At 45.6% G+C, this 14,764-nt stretch overlaps 2 protein-coding genes and 1 pseudogene across 3 annotated transcripts; 2 read left to right on the forward strand and 1 right to left on the reverse strand.

Moving 5' to 3' along the window:
• The first annotated feature begins 163 nt into the window (after window positions 1–163).
• LOC100825654 (putative UDP-rhamnose:rhamnosyltransferase 1) lies at window positions 164–1,878 on the forward strand. Its single transcript, XM_003559230.4, has one exon. The coding sequence runs from the start codon at window positions 305–307 to the stop codon at window positions 1,730–1,732; it is 1,428 nt and encodes a 475-aa protein (XP_003559278.1). The 5' UTR covers window positions 164–304; the 3' UTR covers window positions 1,733–1,878.
• Window positions 1,841–7,818, reverse strand: LOC100825967 (squalene synthase). 2 transcript variants are annotated; one of them, XM_003559231.4, is made up of 13 exons: window positions 7,236–7,816; window positions 7,097–7,139; window positions 6,936–7,025; window positions 6,791–6,866; window positions 6,209–6,278; window positions 5,188–5,331; window positions 4,966–5,070; window positions 4,238–4,384; window positions 3,732–3,807; window positions 2,942–3,030; window positions 2,342–2,433; window positions 2,226–2,265; window positions 1,841–2,157 (listed from the first exon to the last, which is right to left on the reverse strand). In XM_003559231.4, exons 1-13 carry the CDS (start codon window positions 7,416–7,418, stop codon window positions 2,101–2,103), a joined length of 1,212 nt encoding a protein of 403 aa, XP_003559279.1. In that variant the 5' UTR covers window positions 7,419–7,816; the 3' UTR covers window positions 1,841–2,100. The 2 variants fall into 2 exon arrangements, with proteins under 2 accessions (XP_003559279.1, XP_024312307.1); XM_024456539.1 differs by lacking the exon at window positions 2,342–2,433 and having other exon boundaries at window positions 7,236–7,818.
• A 5,610-nt stretch (window positions 7,819–13,428) lies between these two features.
• LOC100826279 lies at window positions 13,429–14,588 on the forward strand (annotated as a pseudogene).
• The last annotated feature ends 176 nt before the right edge of the window (window positions 14,589–14,764 follow it).

A 14,764-nucleotide genomic window follows, 5' to 3' on the forward strand; every position in this document is an offset into this window, starting at 1 on the left:
AATCTTTAGAAACCAATATTCCTCTTCGTATCGTTGCGTGACGACTGATGACACGACCACATATATAATTCCGAATTTCCGAGTTACTAAAAAAGAGCAAGCACGCGAAGCGCAAGAAGCAAAAGATAGCGCGTCAGCAGAATAAAATGGGATAAAATAGCGCGCAAAAAGTGGAGCAGGTTTGAAAGTTGGAACCGTACTCACCCTGTTTGCGGCCTGCACCTGCTGCGTTTCGCTCATCTCTGAAGCCATATTTCGCTGGAAGCTAGCTTCTGCCCCCAGCCCCTTGGCGGATCACGTGGCCATGGAAGAAACCGGCGCCGGCGACCAGGAGATCGTGGTGTTCCCATGGCTGGCGTTCGGGCACATGATCCCGTTCCTCGAGCTCTCCAAGCGCCTTGCCGCGAGGGGCCACTCGATCGCCTTCGTCTCCACACCCCGGAACATCGCCCGGCTCCCGCCCGTTCCGGCGGACCTATGCGATCGCCTCCGGTTCGTGGCGCTGCCGCTGCCGCGCGCCGACGGGCTCCCCGAGGGCGCCGAGTCCACGGCCGACGTGCCGCCGGGGAACCACGAGCTCCTCAAGAAGGCCTTCGACGGCCTGGCCGCCCCGTTCGCGGCCTTCCTCGCCGGCCGCGCCAGGAAGCCGGACTGGATCGTCCACGACTTCTGCCACCACTGGATCCCGCCCATCGCCCGCGAGCACAACGTTGCCGGCGCCGCGTTCCTGGTGGCCTATCCGGCCTTCGTCGCCTTCCTGGGCTCGCCGTGGGCCAACGCCGAGCACCCGCGGGTGGGCTTAGAAGACTTCCTCGTCCCTCCCAAGTGGATCCCCTTCCCGTCCAACATCGCCTACCGCCGCCACGAGGCTAAGTTGCTCGCCGGCACCTTGGCTTCGACCGCGTCCGGTGTGGACCGCACCTCGCAGACGTACGAGGGCTGCCGGCTCGCCATCTACCGGAGCTGCGACGAGGCCGTCGAGCCCCGGGTTCTCGCGCTTCTCGCCAGTCTCTTCCGCAAGCCCGCCATCCCCGCCGGGATCCTGCAGCCACCGTCCGGCACCGCCGAAGAAGGAAACCAGAGCGGTTCTTCGCGTCACGAGGTCCTGCGGTGGCTCGACGGCCAGCCTCCGAGATCCGTGATCTACGTGGCGTTGGGGAGCGAGGCGCCGCTGACGGAGAAGAACCTGCGGGAGCTCGCGCTCGGGCTGGAGCAAGCCGGGGTGCGCTTCCTCTGGGCTCTACGGAAGCCGGCCGGATCAATGTTTACCAGCGCGCACAACGACGAGGCGGCGCCGTTGCCGGCCGGGTTCGAGGAGCGGGTGCAGGGGCGCGGGCTGCTGTGGGCGGGGTGGGTGCCGCAGGTGGAGGCGCTGGCGCACGGCGCGACGGCGGCGTTCCTGACGCACTGCGGGTGGGGATCCACCGTGGAGAGCTTCGCGTTCGGGCACCCGCTGGTGATGCTCCCGTTCACCGTCGACCAGCCGCTCGTCGCCCGGGCCATGGCGGAGAAGGGGATCGGCGTGGAGGTCGCGAGGGAGGAGAACGACGGCTCGTTCCACAGAGATGGCGTCGCGGCGGCGGTGCGCCGTGTTATGGTGGAGGACGAAGGGGAGGTGTTTGCGAGAAATGCCAAGAAGATGCAAGCGGTTCTCGCGGACCAGGGGCGGCAGGAAAGGTATGTTGACGAGCTTGTCAAGCACCTGAGACGCTGCAAAGACGGCTGCTGGTAATGGCGGCCTGCCGTCGCCGCCGACGACTCCGGCTGCTGCTGGGCGTCATACTTTTCGTACGTCGGAAATCGGATTGCAATGCATTGTGAAATGCGACTCATTGTTCGGTTTGGAAAATAAAAATGGTACTCATTGTTGTGCACGAATACCGGGCCCAACAGGCCGGGTACATGGGGCTGTTGTTCCCACTTGGACTTGGAGACAAAGAACAAGACCGAAATAGCCACACATGACACATGCCATTCAGAAAAAGCCTTGGGCTGTTGGGCAGCAGGGACCTTCTCTAAATCAAAGGTACAGAACAAAACCATCAAGTTCTTTGAAACTGATTAGCGTACCGGATTTGCTTGGTTGCCTCCTTGGCATGTTTACTTGGCATACAGTACACCCAAGACAACAGCAGCCAACATAAGTGCAAGCATGATCTGAGGAAAGTCACATGAGCAGCCTGAGAAATTAATTTACAAAAAAACTCAGTTTGTAGATTACTCACCAGCACAGGCATATACTTTGGCTTTTCCAAGTCATATCCCCTGCGGAAACGAAGACAATCAGTCAAGATGAAGATAACAGCAGCGAAGTAAAGCTATACAAAGTTATTCAATAGACCTTCTCTTTAGCAAACCGGATGACTTGCAAGTTTTCTTTATTGCATCCACACGTTTCCGTGTTAGCGCAGCACTTGGATCATTATCATCAATCTAGAAATGTCAACCAACTAAGCGTCTTATATGTATAAAATTACAAATAGAAAACAACTAAGATAGCATTGGAAGGCCATCACTAACACAAACATTTACGAGAGAACATTAAGAAGGTTGCCTATCCCTGGCTATTTACTCTGAATAAATCTACGTTTATCATTTGTAGCAAAAACAATTAGATGGTCAAAAATAAATATTGCAAGTTTAATACAAACAGGCCTAAGGTTTTAGCTAAGCACACATCATCTTGAAGCTAATGAAGCTACCTAGTTATGGATTTCTGAGATCAAAACAAACACTCTAAATGGTGACTATTCTAAATGATTGATATCTGCAAATGCAAAATTAATGTATTAGCATAAGTAATGGAAACGCCATTACTAAAAAGTATTTGTCTTTTTTTTAATGTAACATGACAAAACATGTTGAATGTTCTATTATCTCATCTGCATGGTAGACTATGTACAGGACGCCATGTTTGTATGGATAACACTCCAGAGCATACCTTCGACTCTAGCAATGAAGAAAACTCGTAGAAAGCAGTATAGACATCTGACATTGATTTTGTTTCATCAATTACTCGTGCAGTAAGCCCTGAGAGATAGGGAATGCACATATTAAGTTACCGCTCAGGTGAGAAGGAACATAAAGAAGTACAGGACTGAAATAGGTACAAGAGTAACAGTTGGTTCAGGAAATAATAGGCACTTAGCAGAAAGAGACAGACAAACCATATTTTGCCTTTTCTCCTAATCTGATTAAGAAATGTCGAAATCTGAGGTTGTTCTACTCACAGTTTTACTCATCTGTCCAAGAAGAACACACAAGCAATTTTTTTTTCTCAAACCCGCACCTAAGTGCGAACCACTTTCAGTACAAAGAGTCGCAAAGATGGCAAAGAAGAACACACAAACATGAACCGCCCTGAAATACATAACATGCTTTCTTCATAATCAAAACCCAAGTGAATAAGCATGGCTGTAATTTGACTAGTGAATCATAAATCATAAAGTGGATCTTATGATATCTTGCTAATAAAATAAAATTAATCGCAGATTACCAATTAAACGAAAAGAGGGCAATTGTATTTATGATGCCCAGAACATCACATAAAGTGCTCCGTGATGTGACTGTTGTATTGTTGATCAACTCCTAACTATATAACACACAAAAGTAAAGCATGACATAATCTGTCCACATTAAATTCCTAAGCATAGTGTGACAAGGTGATCAAATGAACATTTTCTGGTAAAATACTACAAGTCATCAACTTGAAGTAGCTTGATAAGTCTTACCATGCCTCATCTTCACAAGTCCTCGAAAGACATTCACATTATTGTAGCAGATAGCAAAGTTTCCCATAGCCATTATCTGAAAGGGTGCTGTATTAGCTGTTGCACTGTTTCAGATGCAAAATGTAGCACAGGTTCAGAAAACCATCAGAGGCTGGGTATGTTTTTGTAGTGTCTTGATGCTTTAATAAATGCCATTTATCAAAAAAAATTGACAAATGTATATACTAATATGGTATGCCTATCATGAATCTGTGTTACCTTCCGACGCCAATTACATAGAGGAGCCAGAGAAACGAAGGTTTGATTACCATTAATACTAGCCAAAACCATAAATCTATTTTGAGCAAGTTCACTGATACCACTACAATGTTAGGCAGTGCTCCATCTGGTATGATGGTACCAAATTTAAATTGCAAGGTCATAGTTTAGATCCTCAATAGACAGTGAAACTTAACAGGATATTTTAGTTGTAAGGCTTTAAAAAAATAGCAATCTCTACAACGTACCTGAGGTATTGCACATAAACGGAAAACGGTATCATCCTTCAACGCAGACATGTATTGAAGGCAATCTTTGGCATGAATCAAAGCATTAGTCACCATATCATTCAAGCACTGCACTGCCTTTTCTGAATTTTCCTTATATTTCAAATCCTGATTTTATACCGCCCAAAAAAGTGTGCATTATTATGGACGGGAAAATAGCACAAGCTACTTTAAGAAGAAGAAAAGTGTGCGGAAAGAGGATAACGAATTGATCAACAATTGTAGAATTTCCAATGAGGATAAATGGATTGGATAAAATTACATATTATTGACTGTTCAGTTGAATATTTCAATTAGTATCAACTTCTGTGATCTCACTAAAATGTTAACAGAGGAATTGTGCATTAATCTTACAATAGGAATCCTATGCAATTCCCTCATTCCTGAGAGACAGAAATCTTCTATGTACTCCCTCCGTTCAACAAAAGATGTCTCAACTTTGACCAAATTTGAATGCATCTATACACTAAGTCATGTCTAGATACATCCAAATTTTGACAAACTTGAGACATCTTTTGTTGGACGGAGGAAGTATGAGCATTGAGCATTCAGAATATGTGATACCGGTAGCTTAAAAAAAAGGATTCTGCAGGAGAGGCTCTGACAGAGAATATATTAACAATACAAGAAAATATATGATACCAGTAGCTACTCAGAAAGAATAGATCAAAGTAAATGGATCGATATACCTCAAGTTTCTCAACATATTTACTCCATATTTCTCGAGGCCAGAACATACGGCGCTTTGGTATCTCACTTATGTCCTCAAAATAATCCCCTATTATATGGATTTTCTGCAATCAAAGTCAAATTAAATTATAACTGGTTACGAGGGCAATTGTTTAAAAAACTCTATGAGAGTGAAACCGTGAAGTGGAAATACACATAGTTGATTATACCAATTGACATACCTGCAGAAATAAGCCCATTGAATTTGAAAGTTGATCTGAAGCTAGATTTTCCGTCCCAGCAGCATGAAAGAGCCTGGAAAGTCCATATCCCACTAGCCCTGCTGCATAGTGACAGTACTCATCATAGTCGTCAACAGTTTCAACCTACACAACAAAGCAGTTTCAATTTAGTTCAAACAAAAAACCTATATCAGTATTTAATTAATAAGTAAATACAACATCCAGGTCTGCAACTCAACTAATACATGTTACCTTTTTATTTGAAGCTAACTAATGATCCTCTATAAAAAAATCTCCTCATTATTAGTTGTCACAATTAATATGGATCCGAGGGGGTACCTAATTTTTAACTAGATGCAAGTAAAACATGTAAAAGCACTTCTATTCACTGATGCCCATACCCTATCCCTATGGAAATATGACAGCAAATACCCTTTTAGTTATAATGTCCATTGAGATACTCATGCGGCAAATTTGCTGTTGACCACAAGTCACCATTGGAAAGTTCGATTGCACAGGTCTTGTGGCACACACCAGGCATCCACACCAAAGTGTTTGTTGTTGTTTATGTGATAGCTATAGTTATCGATGCCATAAATCCCACACCCATCTTCCAAATGGAGAAGTGACCAAAACAACAAAATATTGCTATGCCAGCCAAAAACTGGAATTGCAACCCAAATAGTAGCCACCTGAATGACCAAGCCTTTTGGCCAAGTGAATGCCAGTACAATAATTGTATATATATATTTCAAATTGTGTCAGTGGCTACTTGGTAGATATGAAGCATGTTCTGGAAAATGAAGTCATTAAATTTGATGTGTCACCCTTGACTAGTACCAGATATTTAAAAAGGTATAGAAATTTGGCATAGAGGATAGAGCCATAGACAGTACCATTTGCCATTTATATTCGGAGATGGAATACAAACAGTACCCTCTGTTGATTAAAACAAGGCTCACATCATACCATGACAATAAATATTGCATTTTTCACATTAAATAATTATATAATAACAGACCTCCTTGCATATAAATTTTGACATTCCTTCTCCCATTCGCTTAGTGATTTCTTTGATTGCCTCTTGACATCTGAAGAAAAATATGAAAGATGGTTACTTGTTCAAATGAGACAAGCTGCATCTGACAGTAAAGAAAAAGAAAAGAAAATGGGGGGGGGGGGGGGGGGGAGAAAGCTTCGTCTGCAGCATGTAAGTACTCAAAGTTTGCAATTACTTTAAATAGCCTGGTTCCAAAAATGGCTAGTGGATGTGTAACATTGGCTTCTTAAATACAAGATCTGTTGAATGGGCAAAATATGCCGACTGTATCAAAATGCATCCAAATACATGGCCTTACAAAATTCACACATCATTTTGCCCCTATTCCATTTTTTGCACTGCAATGCAAGTATGCAACCAAGTAGGAGTATTTGCCACTATTCAATTTTTTTGCATTCTCATGTTCTGTAAGGTTCACTTGTGACAACATCATGAAAACAATTTATCAAACAATGTACTCCATCCATCCATAATAAGTGTCTACTAAATCCAAGACACTAATTATAGATCAGAGGGAGTACAAAAACTAAAAACATAAGTTACCCTTGATCCAGCTCCAAGAAAGCAGTGGAGACGTATCTAAACTTATCCATCAGCACTCTGTAGTTCCCTGTTCCACCTGAAGGCAAAACCATGTCAAACATCACCAGACCAACAAAAAAACACGAATAACCGCTTGTTCCCGTACATGAATAATGCCAGCTAGGGTTGTAGACATGGCGGTGGAATTCCTGAAGGATCGTCAGCTTCACCTCGGTAGGGATGCTAGTGTCATCCTCTGCACTTACACAAACCACAGTAAGCATCGCTATCATCAAAACGGGAAGCAAGACCATTCCAAATGCTCACCAACAGTGTCCAGAGCTCGGAGCAGGAGGTAGAAGATGCACACCTGCACAATCACAACCACAATGACAACAGCAACAACAATGTTAGGAATTAGGAGAATGGGGGAGGCAGCGACAGAGGGTGGCGCTTAATTACGTACGGCATTGCGCAGGTCGGGTCCGAGCTGCTGGATGACGAACGCGAAGCTCCGGGAGACCTTCTGGAGCATGTCGTAGGCGAAGGCCCAGTGCTCCTCCTCCTCCTGCGGCGGGATCTGGAGCTTGACCCGCCCCGCCGCCACCCGCAGCTTCACCAGCGCCACCGCCTCCCACACCGCCTCCATCGCCGCCAACGCACAACCAAACCCAAACCCCCCATCCCCAGCGGAATAAAATAAGCAATCACTTGACGAATCTTCTACAGTTCTGTCCTGCCTATCGATCAAGGGACAGCACGGACAGCAACGTGGCGCCGCGCTGGGTTCCGTTCCGTTCCTTGTCGGCCTTGCGCGCGCCCGTGCCGCATCCGTGGCTGGCTGCACCCGCGAGTCGTGACCCGCGGCTGCGGTATGCCATGTGGGCGCAGGGCGCCGCCATCGCCGTCGCGTATGGCCGGGGGTGCGCGCGCTTCCCGTGAGCTCGCCGTCGACGTGCGCAAGCTGCTAGTGGGGCGCGTGGGCTCCCGGCCAGCGAGCCCGTACGATCGACTCCGGCCGCTGCGGGTTGTAACTTTCAAATACGATTCCCGGTTGGTTTTGCTGTTTGTTCGGCGAAGCACATGGTGCCAGCCCCAAAGCATATGACCTCCCTTTCACGCCAGACACATGCTCCACTCCTTCATTTAATATATTTTTTAAATTATGTCTCGCCTAATTAACTAAGAGAAAGAAAAGAGAGAATGCCAAACATGTGGCTATGAAGGGGTGCAAGTACTTGGAGTGGCACAGCCACCCGTTTGTTCCCGACTCCGCGTACAGATGTGACAACGGCCATCGGTTCAATGGAGGCTGGTGGCTGGAGACTCGTTTTGAATTTCGATCCATTTCATGGTACGTACGTTTGCAGCTAGAGAGAAAAAACGATCCAACTCATTGAAAACCCAAAGCGGCGCTTGCGTGTGGGCTCCATCGAAACTGAAATTATCAAAAATCAAAAGCCACATTTCAAAGTTAAATAAAAACAAAAACTCTACGCATAGTAAATGTATACTATATTTATAAAATTAGTTTTGCTATATCTAGGATGTCTGATTTTTAGTTAGAAATAAGTTTATTTCGTCGGCCGTTGGATATGATTTGTGTTTTAAGATTCAAAACGGATGATGGAAAAAAAGAAGGGTGAAATGAGATATAGATAGTAATCCAACAGTTTTAATTCGTCACTTTAGATTTAAGCATGTTGCTTAAAAATCAGGCAACTTAGATATAACCACACCCTTATAAAATTTCATTGAGAAATATTTTTGTCATGATGCAAATATATTTTCTTTTTCTTGTGTGTGTATATGTAGTTTTCACAATTTTTAAAACTTTAAAATATCACTTTTATTAAAAAATACCAAGCCCTATAGAGTCCGATCTCCGAATCTCCTGTCAATTGCCATTTTATTATATATATATAAAAAATAGTTTTGGTCCCTTAATTGGCAACAAAGTCAAATCGTACACATTTGGTCCCTCGACTGGCAAAAGCTGATGCTTTTGGTCCCTCTCTCGCATCTGAACGGTTTTGAATCCACATGGAGCAGTTTTCTCCTGAACTTTCCACGTAAGATACCTCGTTGGCGTCAAGTTCCTCTCAGAAATGACCACTAAATTCAAAATTGCATACATTTGGTCCCACGATATGCATCTGGCATCCAGCGTGGAAAACTCTCAAGAAAAACCACACCACATGTAATCAAAACCAGTAGAGGGAATAAAACTATCCGGTCTTGCCAATTGAAGGACCAAATATATACGATTTTGAGTTGAAAGACCATTCCTAAATGTGGTGCTGTAACATCCCAAATTTTTAAAGTTTTCATATGCATTGCATTCATGAGCATCATGCCACAATTGCAGTTTTTAATCAAGATTTGAATTCCAAAAAGGCTCTGAAAATGTTTTATTTCCTTTTAAACCTTAGGTTTTTCACCCATTTGAGCTTTGGATCTTAAACCAATAGGGTTTACCTAAAAAGGGGTTTATTGCATAATTGAGCTACCCTATAATTTTTGGTATTTAAATTGGAGTTGAAAAACTATTTTTATTTGATTAGTTATAAAGCCCTAAAGGCATTTATAGGGCAAAACTATTTTTAACTATTTTATTTTGAAGGGAAATTAGTCCCAAAAGTTGAATCATATTATAATATGATTTTACAAATTTTCGGAAATTTATTTGAATCAATTTGGAGTTCAAAATCAAAAGATATCAAAGAAATCAGAAAGAGAAAAGGAAAGAACAAAAAAAAGAGAGAAAACTGGACCGGCCCGGCCATTTGGGCCGAACCAACCCAGTCCCGCGCGACCGACCGATCGGCCTCGCCGAGCCACCGACAGGTGGGACCCACCTGTCGGGGTCGTCTTCCCCGCAGGGAAAGAGCCTGCGCGTCACAGCGTGACCCCCGCGCGCCGTTGCCGTCTCCTCCGTGCTTCCCTCCCCTTGCCGAGCGCGTCATTATAAAGCCAGAGCACCCCTGCGTCTTTCCCCTCTGCTTGCCCCCTCTCTCACGCGCCCATGCTGCTGAAATTCCTCACCGGAGCCGCACGGACGCCGCCGCGTTTCTTGGTCACCGCCGGCGACAAAAAGGTCAAGCTCCGTCGTCGCTTGCCTCTTTGTTCTCCCCTCACCTTCGCGCATCTGCTGACATGTCTCCTCTCTCATTTTGAACACCGCAGCTCCCCGTCGACCCGGACCCGAAGCCTCGCCGCCGCCGCCGCCTCTTCGTCATCCTAGGCGACGATTCCGTCCGCGAAGGAGAGCGCCGACGCCGCCATCCTCTTTGCGGAGACGAGCCGCATCTCCCGCGCCCTTCCCCGACACCCGAACGCCCCCGGAACACCAACGCCGCCACCCCCAAACCGTCGCCGCCGCTCACCGGAAACCTAACCGGCCGGAAGTGAGCCCAAAGCACCCTTGACCGTTGGATCTCGGCCAATGGCCGAGATTAGATCAACCCGATCGAAGGGGTATCCTTCGATCTAGCCGTCCTTGTGTTTTTAATTAGATCCGACGGTCGCGGATCATTCTTAACCCCGAACCGGTATCAGCCAATAGGAACGCGCCACGTGTCACGGTTTTTAAATAAAAACTTAATTCCCGGTTAGATTATATGGCAATTTTGCATGAAAGCCCCTAGAACTTCAAATGCTCATATCTTTTAAACCTTTTGGCCAAATTTGATAAATTTTACCTTTCTGGAAAGCTCTCGACCTGTAGAATCTTTTTGCATAGTTTAAATTTAAATTTGAATAACTTAAACACAGTCAATTTACAGAAAGGCTTTTAATGCCATTTAATTCATATCTTTTGTCTTCAAAATCCTTTTTAATTGAAACCAGTGCCCAAAAATTTGCTTTACTGTTCTCTGTTCATTGGGACAGAGAAATAAAATTTTGATTTAAATTAATTGGCTGATGCCAATAAAACCTTGTTTTAGGGTTTTAATCGTTTGTTTTTGTATCTTGCAATTAACCTAGTTTAATAAATCTTAATTGTTAATACTTTGGTCCAGAAATATAACTTGGTTATTTATCCAAATAAAATCAACCAAACCATGTCACATGTTTTGCATTGCATCATGGCATATTTTTCTTTTGCTTGTATTGTATGTTTATGTATGCATTGTTTGTTTCGTTTAGTTTACTCGGAGAGCGAACTGTTTGATTGCGAAGAGTGCTTGAATACCAACTGCTATCAAGGCAAGTTCACTTTGACCATGATCCTAGAATTTATTATTTTATTATGCACTAGAATTTATTAGTTGCATTGTTAGGATTATTATTGTACCTATGCTAGCTATGATTCTCCTAGTAGTATAGGATACCCTTGCCATGTCCTTACAACTAATTACCATCGTAGGTAGTCCAATGCTATGCTATGATAGTATACGAGGGAGGTATTATTACACTGTGATATTATTGTCATTATGGAGTAACGTATGATTTTCCTAGTGTATGGCAAAACAAGTAATTCAATGAACCGTCCTGGGTGGGATGCTTTGAGTATTTGAGATGTATGCAACGTCAGGTCCATTTCTATGGGTCCATTTCTATGAGTCATCTCGCCATGTCTATGGGAGCGCCTGCGTCGCAAATGTGGGATGCCACCCGGGGTAACCAGAGACTGGACTAGTTTCCTATTTAGTAGCTTCCAGTACAACCACATGGTATTATGGGCTCTGCCAGGGTGGATGTAAGAAATATGAATCCGGATCCGAGGTGACATCGATATGTAGCAATGTAAGTGGGGGCGCGTCCCTCAGGTGGTCTGGGGGATTATGTTTTGAAAATTTTTGTAGTCGATGCCGTTGCTACTCTACCCTGAGGACAGCAAGGGATTAACACGTCGATTTCTTGTGGGGAATGTGTACAACCTTTCGAGAGTGTCAAACTAAGTACTTAGCTGTGTCCCCGGTTACGGACAATTATGAACGACTAGATTTGGGAGCTGTAAGGAATGTCTCACTCATTCTAATTTTTTAATAAAATGGATGGTTTGAACTGGATAGGAGCATTGATGTGTCTATTCAATGTGCTCTAGGTTAATAGGAGCACGGGTGTGTCTACCCCGTGTCCAATGAAGATAAAACTATTTGGTTAAAAATGATAGGATGAAACATTGATAATTTTATGCAAATAGCTAAACCCCACCTAGCCAAAATATGCATGTACTTGGTAGGTCCTTTTATAACCTCTAGTGAACTTGCCAATACATTCAATGTATTGACCACGCAGTGGCTGCAATTAACAATGCAGGTGGATCAGACGAAGAGTGATGTTCGTCGTTGTTGTTTGGGTCATGTGCTTACATTCCAACATACTCTCACCTTGGAGTAGTTGTGGCTCATTTGCTCTACTTTTCCGCTGCCTATTTTGAAACACTATTTTGTTATGCTGACCCAAGGGGTTATGCAAGGTTATAAGTACTATTAAATTCTGGATGAATGCGTTGTAATAAAGTACTTTGATCTTTGTATCTCGATATTTCACCTTGAGATTGTGTGTGCTAGTGAGTCGATTCAGGGACTAACACGGTAAGCACAGAGATCGAACCCTGTACGGGGGCGGTCGCTTCAGGTACCAATTAAGGTAACAAAAATATACTTTTAGCATGGTATCTCGCACATCTGGGTGGCAAGATTGTCCTAAGATTTCAATTATTAGTCTTGAGTATTATAACCTGGTCCCACTATAATCAAATGGTGAAGATAATTTGGCCTATGCGGACAAACGTGATTGATTATTACCATTTATCCTTATGTAGATCAAGCACGTAGAAGAAATGTGTATGTTTTCTGTGAATTCTTGACGCCTCAAAGTATTCCCTCCGTTCTTAAATTCTTGTCGTGGTTTTAGTTCAAATTACTTTTGATCAAGTGCTTTTAGAAGCCATTTTAAATCCCCCCTCTCCCACTTTATCTAATTCATTGCCAAAAGAGTACTTCCTCCATTCCAAAACACAACTCATATAGATTTTTCTCATTTGTTCCAAAACACAACTCATTTTTTTCTTGTTATCCGCACCCGGCCAATAACTACTCACATCCATTTATTATTAGTCCGATATGAGTGGCCAGACACTAGAAACGAGAGCTGATTTGGTCCAAATGCACACATCTATATGAGTTGTGTTTTGGAACGGAGGGATTATATCAGTGGTGTTGCTCTGGTTGCTTGGAAAAGGAAGGGGGAAAAAAGACGCAAATCAATATTCGAAGATATGAGCACGCCTTTCAAGAACAATGGAACCGATATAAAAGGTAGGAGTATCTCGCGATCATAGCACGCGCCGGATAAAATAGTCGCCGAAGAAGCAAAAGCATGAAACCATGAAGGCTGAAGCGCTCCCTGCCACCAAACAGCTGCTGCATGCATTGTTCAATTCGTGCTCGCCCACCTCCGAAATAAATCTGCAGTCCACATCTTCAATTAAATGTGGACTGCGCGTTGATTTCAAAATTTTACAGGAGCGTTTTCGCAAAGTTCTAATGAACTGTATGTTTATTTCGAAAATTTACAAGAATTTTTTTGAAAAAAAGCCGGCGCCAATTAATTAGGAACCGAGGGCTTCGAACATTTAGGATTGTTATCTGTGTTCCTCTCCCGTGTTCTGATCTTCCTACTCCGTATTATGACATCTGAAAAATGAAATGATAAGCGTCCAACTGTGGGTGCAGGTGCCGTGCGCGCTATTCCAGATCGTCCTGGCCAGCATGGTGGCCTTCACCGGGCCACGGTGGGCGAACGCCGCGCACCCCCGCGTGGCCTAGCTTGGAGGACTTCACCGTCCCGCCAAAGTGGTTCCCCTTCCCGTCCTCCTCCCCAATCGCCTACCGTCGCCACGAGGCCGGGTGGATCGCCGGCTCTTTCCGGCCCAACGCGTCCGGCGTCTCCGACTTCGACCGCTTCTGCCTGATCAACGAGCGTTGCCGCATCGCCGTCTACCGCACCCACGACGAGCTCGAGCCCCAAATTCTGGCCCTCCTCTCCGAGCTGTTTCAGAAGCCCTCCGTCTCCGTCGGGATCCTGCCGCCGCCGCCGCCACTCGACCCCGGCAACGGCAACGATGATGAACACGGCGTCCGCTGTGATGTTCTCCGATGGCTCGACGACCAGCCTCCGAAGTCCGTCATCTACGCAGCCCTCGGGAGCGAGGCGCCGCTGACGGAGAAGAACCTGCAGGAGCTCGCGCTGGGGCTGGAGCTCTCCGGAGTGGGCTTCCTGTGGGCTCTCCGGACCTCGGCCCACGGGGTACTGTTGACGTGCTGCCCGACGGGTTCGAGGAGCGGGTGCAGGGGCGCGGCTTGGTGTGGAGGGAATGGGTGCCGCAGGTGGAGGCGCTGGCGCACGGCGCGACGGCGGCGTTCCTGACGCACTGCGGGTGGGGATCCACCGTGGAGAGCTTCGGGTTCGGGCATCCGCTGGTGATGCTCCCGTTCACCGTCGACGGTCGACCAGCCGCTCGTCGCGCGGGCCATGGCGGAGAAGGGGATCGGCGTCGAGGTCGCGAGGGACGAGAACGACGGCTCGTTCCAGAGAGATGGCGTCGCGGCGGCTGTGCGGCGGGTTATGGTGGAGGACGAAGGGAAGGTGTTTGCGAGAAATGCCAAGAAGCTGCAAGCGGTTCTCGCGGACCAGGGGCGCCAGGAGCGGTGCATGGATGAGCTCGTGGAGCTCCTTAGGCGGTACAAAGATGCATAGTACTCGTACTCTTACAGTTGTTACGTGCATCTCTGTGTTGTCGTGAGGTCAATTTGTTGACCATGTTTGTATGGTCACTTGGTCAGTGCACTTCGAGCATGTTAGTTATACTCCGATTTCCCTATTTTAATTTCTTGTCTCCGGACAAGATGTTGTAACTTTTTTTTGACAGCAAAATAGTACTCTGGTACCGAGGCCGGAGAGGTCAATTTCTTTCCGCTACGTAAAACTCAAGCATTTCTTCACAGTTCATACAAATTACCAAATCAAGATCTGTTTTAGTTG

This window comes from Brachypodium distachyon, chromosome 1 (assembly GCF_000005505.3).
Source record: "Brachypodium distachyon strain Bd21 chromosome 1, Brachypodium_distachyon_v3.0, whole genome shotgun sequence".
NCBI lineage: Eukaryota > Viridiplantae > Streptophyta > Magnoliopsida > Poales > Poaceae > Brachypodium > Brachypodium distachyon.